This window comes from Mustela nivalis (genome assembly GCF_964662115.1).
Source record: "Mustela nivalis genome assembly, chromosome: 17".
Taxonomy (NCBI): domain Eukaryota; kingdom Metazoa; phylum Chordata; class Mammalia; order Carnivora; family Mustelidae; genus Mustela; species Mustela nivalis.
The window spans coordinates 43,300,889-43,313,849 of NC_139036.1; the positions used below are offsets into that span (position 1 = coordinate 43,300,889).

At 40.1% G+C, this 12,961-nt stretch overlaps 1 protein-coding gene across 33 annotated transcripts in view; it reads right to left on the minus strand.

Annotated features, from left to right (window-relative positions):
- The window catches only part of BRCA1 (BRCA1 DNA repair associated), a 65,406-nt gene that overhangs the window by 31,360 nt on the left and 21,085 nt on the right, over positions 1-12,961 (minus strand). For 12 of the 33 annotated variants that reach the window (XM_082706180.1, XM_082706209.1, XM_082706207.1 and 9 more), the window contains 8 exons: positions 11,079-11,156; positions 9,623-9,711; positions 8,905-9,044; positions 7,348-7,453; positions 6,320-6,365; positions 5,096-5,172; positions 1,056-4,481; positions 561-649 (listed from right to left, as the gene is read on the minus strand). In XM_082706180.1, coding sequence (XP_082562306.1) covers positions 561-649; positions 1,056-4,481; positions 5,096-5,172; positions 6,320-6,365; positions 7,348-7,453; positions 8,905-9,044; positions 9,623-9,711; positions 11,079-11,149 — 4,044 coding nt within the window. In that variant the 5' untranslated portion in view covers positions 11,150-11,156. The remainder of the gene's footprint in view (positions 1-560; positions 650-1,055; positions 4,482-5,095; positions 5,173-6,319; positions 6,366-7,347; positions 7,454-8,904; positions 9,045-9,622; positions 9,712-11,078; positions 11,157-12,961) is intronic. The other 21 variants (XM_082706178.1, XM_082706208.1, XM_082706203.1 and 18 more) reach the window with 4 other exon arrangements.

Genomic DNA, 12,961 nt, shown 5'->3' on the forward strand with positions numbered 1-12,961 from the left:
GAAAGAGAACTCTATAGGCTCCACTTTGGTCCCAAAAATAACCATATCCCTCTCTTTGATACAGTAGTGTTTTCATAGATATTTTTTGCTATAGGGAGAATTTGTTTTGAAGGTTTAGCTTACTCATTAAATTCGGATTGAGTGTTCTCAGCCAGCTGCTGTGTATGTGTGTGTGAGTGGGAAATGAAAGGCAGCATGAGTTCGGTTCAGATGCTTACAATCTCCTTTGAGGAAATGAGGCACCACATACAACAGTTAGACCATTGATTCTAAAGGATGATACAAGCAGGGCGCCTGGATGGCTCAGTGGGTTAAGCCTCTGCCTTTGGCTCAGGTCATGATCTCAGGGTCCTGGGATCAAGCCCCGCATTGGGCTCCCTGCTCAGCGGGGAGCCTGCTTCCCCCTCTCTCTGCCTACTTGTGATCTCTGTCAAATAAATAAATAAAATCTTATAAAAAATAAAAAAGGATCATACGAGCAAATGTCAGAATGTGGGGTACGCGCTACTGAATGCAGAGAACATGACATACACACATACACACCCACACAAACTTTTCACCTGTGTGGTTAAAATATCACTCTGAGAGGACAACCTCGAACAGTCTTCAGAGAAGCTTGTTTCACTCTGGTACCCGGATGCCACTTCACCTTAAATGATGATAAAAATAGTTTCAGATATAAAAACAGCACGTACCACAACTGGCCATACCCGTCTTCCTACTGGCAGAACAAACTTCACTTTTGTATTATGCAGAATGATTATGTTCCTTGTTTTGGGACACCCAGATTTCCTCTTGGAAGTCATAACAATAGCAAACCAGAAACAAGTCAGCCAACAATTAGATCTCATTCAAACAGAGAAGATGTGCCAGCTGGGTAAAGCACTTTTAAGGAAAGGCACCTTAGAGGAACATGTGTAAAGTTTAAGAAGCAGTGACTTTAGTTGCACTTGGAAATTTGTAAAATGTTCTCCCCGACAAGGCACCAACAGTTAGCTCATTTCTAGAAAACTAGAAACTAGATGGGGGCAAACACAAAAACCTGGTTCCAGTACCTAAGTCCGAATCCACACTCTGTTCTTCGTGATTATCTTCTTCCAGACCAAGTTCCCTTTCATCATCATCTGAAACCAATTCCTTGTCACTCAGAGCATCCAGGTTTTCAGACTGATGCCTCACTTGTTCGGAAGGAGCATCAAACATCAAGAAAGGATCCTGGGTATTTGTATTAACGGTCATGTCTTCCAAAGCACTGCACTGTGAAGAGAATAAGCTACCAGAACACCTCGTTTCCTCACTCAGGTGATGTTCCTGGGATGCCTTTGCTGATGGTACCTGGTTACTGAGGTCACTTAAACTACTCTTCTGTGAGTCTAGGTTCTCCTCTGTTTTTTTAGACGGACCCTCTGCAGCAACAGCATTGTGACTGGTAGCCTGAGAAGGTGTGTTGGCTACTTTGCCAAATAGTAAGTGTTGGAAGCAGGGAAGCTCTTCCTCCTCACTAGACGTGTTCTCTTCTGAGGACTCTAATTTCCTGGCCCTTCTTTTCTGCCCTTGGGCCAAAAGTGTATCGTCTAAAGGGCTAGGGCTCTTTCTGAATTCTCCTTTCTGGACATTTTTGCTAAAGACAGCAGATCTTTCTTTAACGTCACTTTCAGCATAGCTGATTTTCCCCTTTATTTTGTCACCATTTAACAGGTCATCGGGTGTCTCCGAACAAACCTGAGAAGCATGACTACTTCCCATAGGTTGTTCGGGGTTATCCGAAATTAGACATGGGGAGAAATCTGCATTAACAGACAGAACTATACCTTCATTTTCTCCTTGACTTTTCATTTCCGGATCTTTACAATTTTGGTTACAGACTTCAGGTTGCATAAGACCTAACCTGAGCATAGCATTTAATTGAGGTCCCCGGTTTCTACCTAGTTCTGCCTGCATGTTTTCTCCACTGGAACCTACTTCATTAGTACTAGAGCCTACTTCGTTTGTACTGGAACCTACTTCATTAACACTGCTGGAGCTGACTTCTCTCAACGAGCTTTCTCTGATGTTATTTTGGCTAATTGTGCTCACTGTACTCTGAATGACGCTCTCATTTCCCACTGCTCTTTCTGGTGACATTGAATGCTGCTCAAACCTTTCTTCTGACGGGTTTTTGTTACAAAGAGTTTTAATACCTGATCTGATGGGAGGAAGTGGTGGTATATGATAAGGATTTTGGGAAAATCCACAGTTATTTGCAATAAGAAGTTCAGTTTCCTTGCCTCTGAACTGAGATGACTGACAAAGGTTAGAGCCTCCTTTGAGGCTACATTTGGCATAATCTTCTGGCTTCTGAGCTTCCTCAATAACTGCAGAAAAGCCCGCCATCGCAGGAACTGCCTGCGCATGCTTGATTTCAGACTCTTGCCTTCCCAGATTCTCTTCTTTTTGTCCACATTCAGGAGTGACTTTTGGACTTTGTTTCCTTAAGGCCCCAGAGTGGGCATAGACCATTGCACAGTCGTTTTCTGGATCTCTTGGATTTGAAAACAGAGCAAATGACTGACGGTTTGAAACCTTGAACGTGTTGCGTAAATACTGTGTATCAAGTTCACTCTCTTCCATTTCTATGCTTGTCTCCTGAGTGTGGTTATCTTCGCACGTCAGTGGATCCACAAAGCCTTCTGGGCCGTTCTTAGTATCTTTAGAACAACTGTGGATAGTTTCCTTGGGGTGTTCAATTACTGTGCACAGACTCGCACGTTGATTTGGTGCAGTTTTTGCCTTCCTTACGGTGTCGGCTTCCAGCAACGAGATACTGTCCTGAGTGCCACAATCCGTATCAGGTACCAAGGAAACACTGGTATTCTCTACAGATCTTTCAATTTGCAAACCTCTTCCTCCACTCAGTAGCAGCTCTTTGGGATCTCTGGTACTACCAGACACTTGAGTCGTTCTTCGGCTCTCTTCTATGTCTTCTCTTCGGAGGCTAGGGTGGACAGACTCTTGAGGTTTATTAGAACTCGAACAGTTAGCAAAGCCCCCTGGTACGTTTGTTAAACTCAGCTCTGGAAAAGCATGACTGGCAAGTCTCTTATGTATCTGTTCACCTGGCTTCCTGCCCTTCTTGGGTCCAGCTGCAGGTTCTTCCTCTTCCAGGAGCTGAAGTGTTTTGCTGCGTCTGACTGGCATCTGGTCCGCAGGTTCTTTCTTCATCTCCTCACTGCTAGAACAGCTATCGATCTGCAGTTCACTGCGATCAGGCGGGCTTGGATTTCGACTGACTACGAATTCAAGCGCACAGCCGTGCCTGGTGGAGGACTTCCTCCGCAGCCTGTTCTTCTTAAGGGCTTTCGAACAGGAGCTATTTAATTCCAGTTCCATCTTGGTTATACTGCTGCTTATGGGTTCAGCTCTGCTTCTGAAAGCAGATTCTTTTTCCAGGGATTCTGTTGGGTTAGCAGTTTTCTCGGTCTGAACATAATCATCTTTTATTTCATCCTCGGGACCATTATTTCTAATCTTCGTCACATGACCACTTCGCTCGAATTGGTCGGTTCCCTCAACTAGCTTTTCAGGAGTCTTTGGAACGATGGTCAGATCTACTTTCTTGATAAAATCCTCAGGATGAAGGCCTGCTGTAGTTCTCCTTTTACGCTTTGCTTTACTCGTGAGGGGATGGGCTTGAACTGTCTGAGGTTCTACAGCACACACTCCTATAAGCAGATCTTCGCTCGTGTGGCTCACGTTAAGGAGGCTTGCCTTCCTCCGGTAGGTTTTCCCAAATATTTTATCTTCGATGTTACTCTCTACGGACTTGGTGTGGACTCTTTCGCGTTCACATATCAGAGCATCCTGAGGCTCGCTGGCCATTAAGTCTATTTTCTCAGAGGAACCGGAACATACGTGCACTTCGTTTGGAACTTCTACTGCACCGGCTACTTCGGTCTTCGATTCAGATCCCCCGTCATGTGAGTCATCATCGGAAGTTGACATTTCATCGCTTCTGGAAAACCACTCATTCACTTTTTGTATGCTACTATTCAGTGTTATCCAAGGAACATCTTGGGAATCTCTAGGACTGTCAGAGCGTAGAGGTTTCTGCTTCTTCGGTTCTCTTCTCCCACACAGGGGATCAGCTTTCAGAAGTACCTTTCTCTCTGTGCTGGGAGTCTGCCTATCATTACATGTTTCCTTACTTTCAGCCCATCTGCTCTGTTGGCTCCTTGCTAAGGCAGGCTGTTTGCTTTTATTACAGAATTCAGCCTTTTCTACATTCATTCTGTCTTTAGTCAGTAATAAACTGCTGTTCTCATGCTGTAATGAGCTGGCATGAGTATTTGTGCCACATGGCTCCACATGCAAGTCTGAAACAGAAATACCCTGATACTTTTCTGGATGCTTCTCAGTTGCATGCTTCTCAGTGGTGGTCAAATCTTTATTATCGGATTGATGGCGTTCACTATTTGTTATGTCCTCAGAAATTTCACAAGCAGCTGAAAGCATACAAAAACAACAAGGTGCTTAAAAACTGAACTCTCATGAAGAAACACGTACACGTAATACAACTTGGGGGTGGAAATAAAGTACATGGCTATTTTCAGAGAACCTGACTTCATCCACCACCAAGTATACAAAAGATGTAGCTCATGCACTTTCACAGAATTCCTATTTATCTAGATTCTCATTATTTCTACCCCAAATACTTAATTTCAGAATTCTCCCTGTTGATAAACCACACCTCCTATTTCCCTAACCTCTGACAGTGGACTAAAAGCAGACTGGGAATGAGCTAGACAGCACTCTGTTCTATCTTCAGACTCATACTCCCTATATTTAAATACTAGTGCATAAAAGATGAAACACAAACACATCAATTAAATGTAAAAGGTAACAACCAGTTACACAGGGTACTATTATAATCACATCAGCCTCATGCCATTGAAAAAAATCAGCCTGTATCATGACATTGGAGAAAGACATTCTAACTCTGCAAAGAGATGTTGTGAATTATAAAAGTCCCAAATGTGCTTCAGAATAATCTGATTACAGTATAGAATCTACCCATTCTCTCTTCAGTTCCTGTTAAGTTGGGAAGACTTGTCATTACCCTTTTTTGCAGGATTCAAACTGGCTTCAGCCCTGGATCCTTGAGGGGTGATTTGTAACAACTCATCATCTCCCACACTACAGAGAAAAGACAGAAGCTTCAATGAGAAAACACTAGTTTTACGCTCACAGAGTTGTCAAATAGGCAAGATCAAGTATTTCAGCTCCTCTAGGTATGACTGCAGTAAGTTGATCAATTTGATTTGACTTTTTGAAATTTGTACTCTGCTTTAGTAACTTCCAGCCAAAATCAAACGGTCAAAGACTGAGGAGAAATAGTCATAAAAATCAGCGGAGTTGCACAGATACATTGCTTTATGGATGAGCAAAAGAGAATTAAAATTTAAATGGTAGACAAACAATAGCTCAAAGATAGAAAAAAAAAAAACTCAGCATAATTTAAAAGTGTATCTTAGGGGCGCCTGGGTGGCTCAGTGGGTTAAAGCCTCTGCCTTCAGCTCAGGTCATGATCCCTGTGTCCCAGGATGGAGCCCCGCAACAGGCTCTCTGCTCAGCAGGGAGCCTGCTCCCTCCGCTCACCACGCCTGCCTCTCTGCCTACTTGTGATCTGTCAAATGAATAAACAAAATCTTTAAAAAATAAATAAATAAAAGTGTATCTTAATGAGAAAGCAAGAGCAAAGACACTTAAAAGGAGCACTGGGATAGAGCGGACATTACAATAGAATGCAACACTGCCTCTGTGCTTCCCTTCCAGCTAAAAAACATTTCCTCCCAATGAGAGGTGAGGAAAAAGTCATTTGCGAACAAGATCTGACTGGCAATGGTACCAGCATAGTTCAGACAAGACATCACAGATTCTAGGGTCAAGCAATCATTCCTAAGGAAAGCAATTTGACAGGTAACCCAGTTGGGGGATGGGGGATAACAGATCATTGTATAATTCATGTAGACAAAGCTTGAGAGATAGATGAAATTAAGGAACAGAAAAATAATTGAAAATGAAGTCCTTTAATATTTTCATGAGCCAAAATACTACTGTGCACGAGGAACTAAGTTAGACACAACCATCTGCTGGAAGCAAGTCTGAGCAGAATTCTGTTTACACTCTTCTGGACTCCACTAAGACATGTTGTCTCAACTATAAAAAGTAAATGACCTCTAAGGTCTATTCCAATGCCATGATTCTAACCTAAATACCAATCCTTAATATTTATTAACTAAATACAAAAATGCCAACTTCACAGACAAAGGCTTTAACTCACCTGCAGTAACTTGCCTTATTAACTGTATCTTCAGAAGAATCAGATCCTAAAAAAAATTCCCCAGATAACAAATCAGTAAAAGGATTTTTACTGAAAGGGTTAAAGTCATGAGATGTACTTGTTGCACAACAGATATTCATTCAAGAACTATTACCACACACTCACTATGTATAAAATCCGCAGACACGATGAAACATATGGCAGGTAACGCAGAGACGTGGTTACAAGCTTGGGCTCTGATGCCAGAATTCCCAAGTTTGAATTATAGCTCTGCCACTTGCTATCTTTGTTAGCTCAACAAAATGTCTTAACCTCCGTGTGCCTCTATTTGCTCATGGGCAAAATAAGTACAATAATATTAACAACCTCAGGGGGTTGCCGTGGATCTTACATGAGTTATGCAAGTAAGTCCTAACAGTATCTAGACTTCAGTGAGTTCTCCTAAATACTATTTTTATGATAACACCTGTTGTCTCGGGACTTATGATCTTCAAGCAGGGAAAAAACATGTAGGTAGAGAATCTGGTAAGTGCTATGATAGACATATGGTGGTGCTTGGCAGCCCCAAAAAGGTCACTCTTTCCAATTATAAATGCATTCTAACAGATAAGACAATTAGAGAGACCTGTTTGAACTGAGCTCAGGTCTTCTTAAAAGTCTTCCTTTAAAAAAAAAAAAAGTCTTCCTAGTCTAGTACAATATATCCTGAATCCCTTCAAATGCTGTGGCCATCCCATCATGTTATTTCTTATCCCTACTCTCCATCCTCACAAAGCATGTTTACACAGTATAATCAAGACACACTTCCTTTTGTTCTCTTTATAAAATAAGGGTCTTGTTTTACGAAGTGGTGAGTGCTACATCATTTACCCTATTTGTAACACACCGTAAGGCAAGGAAAATAAAATTATTGTATTTCCACTTCCCAAATTTCCCTGACATTGTATAAATTATGAGGCTTTTGGTATAACTGTAAGACCACAATCCAGCAACGATCATTCTAAATTTACAAAATCTGTGTCTCTTACCCAATTCAATGTAGACAGACTTATTCTGAGGCTGTATCTGCTGCTTTGTCCTCAGAGATCTCAGAATTCCAAGGTCAGAGAGTTGGACACTAAGACTGGTTTCCTGCTAAGCAGTACAGTAAAGAACGATCAATCAATTGTTGAAACCAGTTCTGTGTTTCTTTTCTTGAAAGGAAACTCCAGGCCATGGACAAAAGAGACTATTATAACTAACTAAAATTTGACAACTGGAAAAAACACTTGGCAAACTACAAATCAAAATATATGAGTTATGTGTGGTTTAAATATTTTTTCCTCTCTGTGTTGTTTTAAACATTTCTAAACTGAATATGTATTATCTATGTAATTTTTTTGAAGAAAAGTGTATTTTGAAGCTAATGCTTTGTATTATAATATAGAAAGGGAATGAGAATCATTAGTTTACATTTCTAATCACATCTGATAACAGGGTTATGAATAAAAACCCAGCAATCCCAGGAACATTCAGTACAGGAAAGAATATTTAAAAATCCAATATCACTTTGATGAAGCTTTCCTTCTTTTTGAGTTCTTTAACATCTACTGAAAAATGAATACTGGTACGATGAGAACTATTATTTTTAAGATCTGCATTATTCATTCATGCGCAAGTAAAAACAGAGCAAATCACTGCATTTTCTTTGACAATTACACCTTTTAAGTTGAAGCAATTTTCAAATGGTAAAGACCGACTTTATTTCCCAGGCAACTTTTCAAAGAAAATAAATTAGAAGACACTTCCTCATGCCTGAAGAATTGCTGTGAGGTGATTATTTTAAAAACTAGCAAGCTCAAATCTTAAAGTCATCAGTGACCTCAAGGCTATTTTAGACAAACATTAGAATGGATAAAAGCACTAAAGCAGGGGATGGACCCAGAAGCTCTCTCTTGCCCACACTAAGTACATGGACCTTCTCTTGGCATTTCTAACTCTCGACTAAGAATTTAATTTACTATCTGACCTTGTTTAGCGCCTTTTTCTTAAGCAGTTTTTATTTTTTTAAAGATTTTATTTATTGGGGTGCCTGGGTGGCTCAGTCGGTTAAAGCCTCTGCCTTCCGCTCAGGTCATGATCCCAGAGTCCTGGGATCAAGCTCCACATTGGGCACCCTGCTCAGCGGGGAGCCTGCTTCCCTTCCTCTCTCTGCCTACTTGTGATCTCTGTCAAATAAATAAATAAAAATCTTTAAAATAAAAAATATATATATATTTTATTTATTTATTAGCGATCAAGCAGGAGGGAGAGGGAGAGAGAATCTGAAGCAGACTCTGCATTGAGCACAGAGTCCAATGTGGGGCTTGATCCCAGGACCCCAGATCATGACCTGAGCTGAAACCAGTATTTGGACACTTAACCGACTGAGCCACCCAGGTGGCTCTAACTTTTTATGTTTACTGCCTTTTTATGTAAGTCCATGTTAACTATTTACAAACCGATGTTTACTGCCTTTTTATATAAATCCATGAGCATCTAGCACCTTCACTAATTCAAAATGCTCAGTCAAAAGATGTTACCAGAATAAATGAAAATGGCTTTACCAAGGTGGGGTTTTCAGGTTCATTCTGTCGAAGTCTTTTGGCACGGTTTCGATAGCCCATACTTTGGATAATAGAAACTTCCTCCTTTAGGTGCTCAGGAGAGTTATTTTCTTTTTTTGAAAAGTTATAGCTGTTTGCAACTATGAATTACAAAGGAAAATGTTATTGTTATAGTTTAAAACAACACAGTAACTGTATCAAAGAACCAAAAGAAATCCTGTGTATGAGCTATCTGGTTTGTTAAGACAATGCATTAAAGCTTACCTATCATTTTTTTAATCTACTTTGGAAAGTCTACTCCTAGGAAACATACAGACTGTCAAAATTATTTCTAATCTTTTTCTTCCTACTTCAGCACTAACATATTTGTGTATTAATATCATATTTCATTAAATCCAAGGTACCAATGATGCAAGACACACAATTATTTTCTGGCCCACTTAGAGAGAAAACATACTAAATTAACAATGGCACAACACAGGTGGTAAATTGTTCCTAATTTTGGAGATGCTAAACTGTGAAAAATGTGTATCTCAGGACTTATAAAATGAGGTGTGAGATCAGTGGGAATGATTTAAAAAATAAATCACAGATAAAGACTTAAAATTAACCTAGACCAAAAGGTGTCATTGCCTCTTCACAGAATAACTGTGAAAACTTCCTGAGTTTTAATGGACAGCCACTTGAGTGCTGGCCCCTGGGGCTATGCAACACTTACACTGCAATCCCGTGTCAAGCTCAAAAGCATGAATGATTTTCAACAGCTCTTCAACTAGTTGACTAAATCTTGTACTTTCTTGTAGGCTTCTGAAATTAAATTGTTTGAGAAACACACTCAGCAAAGGATTACCAACTTTTTAAGGACACTAGAATAAGGAAAGATATGTAAACAAAAAGCCAGATGTAGCAACAGTAAAAATACATTCAAGAAAAGAGCTATTAGTGACCTTACACTATCATCAAAACATCAAAACAAACTGTGTGGCAGAATTGGTTGTTCTCATAATTTTTTTTTTTTTGCCATTCAAGCCTACCCAAAGCCTGTTACTATCTAAAACACTGTACTCTGAATCAATAGTAGATATAAATTCACTGCATAGAGAACCTACCATTCTTAACAACTGAACTTCATCTATCCAACCTCCTAATTTGAGCTTTCAGGGATTTCTGTGAAATGATGACTATGTTACTTCAATGTAACGTAAATAGCCCATTATACACTTTCAAGTTGGGAAGGGGTTAGGGGTAGTGTAAGTCTCTAAGGAATTTTGGAAGCAAGGTATCCAGGACCTTAAGGGGGCTAGCTATCGTAAAGAAAAGGTCATTTATTACTGTCTAATAAAACCTTAGTCATGAGACTCTTCAGATGAATATCAGTGGGTCATATGCTTGGCAGATGATTGCCAATATGGATCTTGGAGGGTAGAGATAAAGGAATTTTTATATGTTAAATAGACTTAAAAAGATCCTAGAGGGTCAGGCTAAGATTGCCATTTACCCTTAGCAAAGTGTCAACATGGAAGCAGTTGAGTCCCTAGAAGAACGTCACTCTGCCTGTTTCAGGGACTTGTCAATGGGCTGTATGTAGTAAGGAAGTTTAGTAATTTTTCTTCTGCCTTTGTTTCCCACATCATAGATGATAATGTCCAAAGAGAGATTTTGGTTTAGGAAAGTTGTAGGACAATATAATTCATTTATTCCTTTAAATATCTAAGTGAGTACCCTGTGCCAAACATTGAAAAACAGCATTGGCGGCGACAGAAAAAGTCAGTGTCCTAAAAGAACTTATATCCTGGTGGGAGGGACCCAAAATGTATAAACACACTGTGTGTGTATAATTAAGTAGAAACAAGCACAAGAAAGAAAAAGAAAAGCAGGACCTGGAGACAAAGGGGGCAGAATGGTACATTCCCACATTAGGTAAGACTGCACTTTTTATGCCATTCAGAAGCATTAGAAAGAGGCAATGAATTGCTAATACCTTTGTGAGACAGACCTACCACAAAACTTTCAAGAAAATGACTTCAGAAATAATTTACTCTGTCAACCCAATACTCGTTTATACATTTTTCTACTGATGAATAGTTTGACAGGAGCACCAGCTCTGTTATGAAGGAATTTCTACGTTTCCCTACTGTTGAGCCCAACCTCCCATCACTACCCAAATTAAGTACCTTTTGGTTATATCATTCTTACACAAAGGACACTTGGAAGGTCCTTTCCTCTGGTTGAGAAGTTTCAGCATACAAAATCTATAAATTATAAATGAGAAGAACAATTCAAGTTACTTTTTTTTTTTGGTAGAGTATTCAAAAGGCAAATAGCCATGAAAAGATAATCTCACAACTGCCCTTAAGAGCCATTTTAAAGGTAATGGCAGGTGAATTACAACCAGTGGCTTTAATTGTTTTTAGATGCTGGATAAGCAGAAAACCAAACTACATAAGCAATGATCTATGAAAACTGAACTTACATGCATATGGCTGACTGTTATGATCAAATAAAACTTATTAAAAAGTTAATATGGCATATTTAATGATAGATTCATAATTATTTCCCGCTGAATAATGAGATATAAATGATAAATAGTTTAAGTAAAATGATTATAATTAAAAACTCAGCACGTCACTACAAAGCTACAGTAAATCAAGACAGTGTGGTTGTTGGCATAAGGACAGACACACATGGATGAAACAGAACAGAGAATACAGAAAAACCCATCTATCTGAGGTCAATTGATTTTCAACAATAGCACCAAGATAATTAAACAAAAAAAGAATAGTGTACCAACAAATAGAGTGCTGGGACAACCAAATAGTCACATGCAAAAAGAAGCTAGAACCCTAACACACAATCCAAGAAGTTAACTCAAAATGGATGACAGAATTAAATGTGAGAACTAAAACTATAAACCGTTTGACCTTGGGCTAAGCAATGATTTCTTTCTTTTTTATTTTTTTTTTAGATTATTTATTTATTTGACAGAGAGAGAGAGAGAAATAGATCACAAGTAGGCAGAGAGGCAGGCAGAGAGGGAGGGGGAAGCAGGCTCCCTGCTGAGCAGATAGCATGATGTGGGGCTCCATCCCAGGACCCTGGGATCATGACCTGAGCCCAAGGCAGAGGCTTTTAACCCACTGCGCCACCCAGGAACCCCCCCCCTCCTTCTTAAAAGATTTTATTTATTTAGGTACCAGGTTTTAAAAAGTAGCACCACGCTCCTCCTCATTTGTGAGTATACAGTTCAATGACTTTTAGTAACTTGATGGAGTTGTACAATGATCCCCACAACCCACTTTTAGGACTTCAAGCACCTGACAAGCTCTCTCTCTGTCAAATAAATGAATAATGTTTTTTTTTGTTTTTTTTTTTTTAAGATTTTATTTATTTATTTGACAGACAGAGATCACAAGTAGGTAGAGAGGCAGGCTGAAAGAGAGAGAGGAAGAAGCAGGTTCCCTGCCCAGCAGAGAGCCCGATGTGGGACTCGATCCCAGGACCCTGGGATCATGACCTGAGCCGAAGGCAGCAGCTTAACCCACTGAGCCACCCAGGCGCCCCTGAATAATGTTTTTTTTAATTAAAGATTTTTATTTTTACTTATTTGACAGAGAGACAAAGCGAGAGAGGGAGCACAAGCTGGGGAGTGGGAGAGGGAGAAGCAGGCTTCCCACCGAGCAGGGAGCCCGATGTCGGGCTTGACCCCAGGACCCTGAGATCATGACCTGAGCCAAAGGCAGAGGCTTAACCCACTGAGCCACCCAGGTGCTCAAGCAATTATTTCTTAAATACACAAACAACCAAAGAAAAAAATAGATACATTGATACATTGAAGCCACCCAGGTGCCTCTGAACTAAATCAAACTTAAGAACTTCTTTGCTACAAATAATATCATGAAGAAAGTGAGGACCAGGGGGAGCCTGAGTAGTTGAGTTGGTTAAGCATCTGCCTTCGGCTCAGGTCATGATCTCAGGGTCCTGAGATTGAGCCCTGTGTCCGGTTCACTGCTCAGCAGGGAGTCTGCTTCTCCCTCTCCCTCTGCTCCTCCCTACTTCC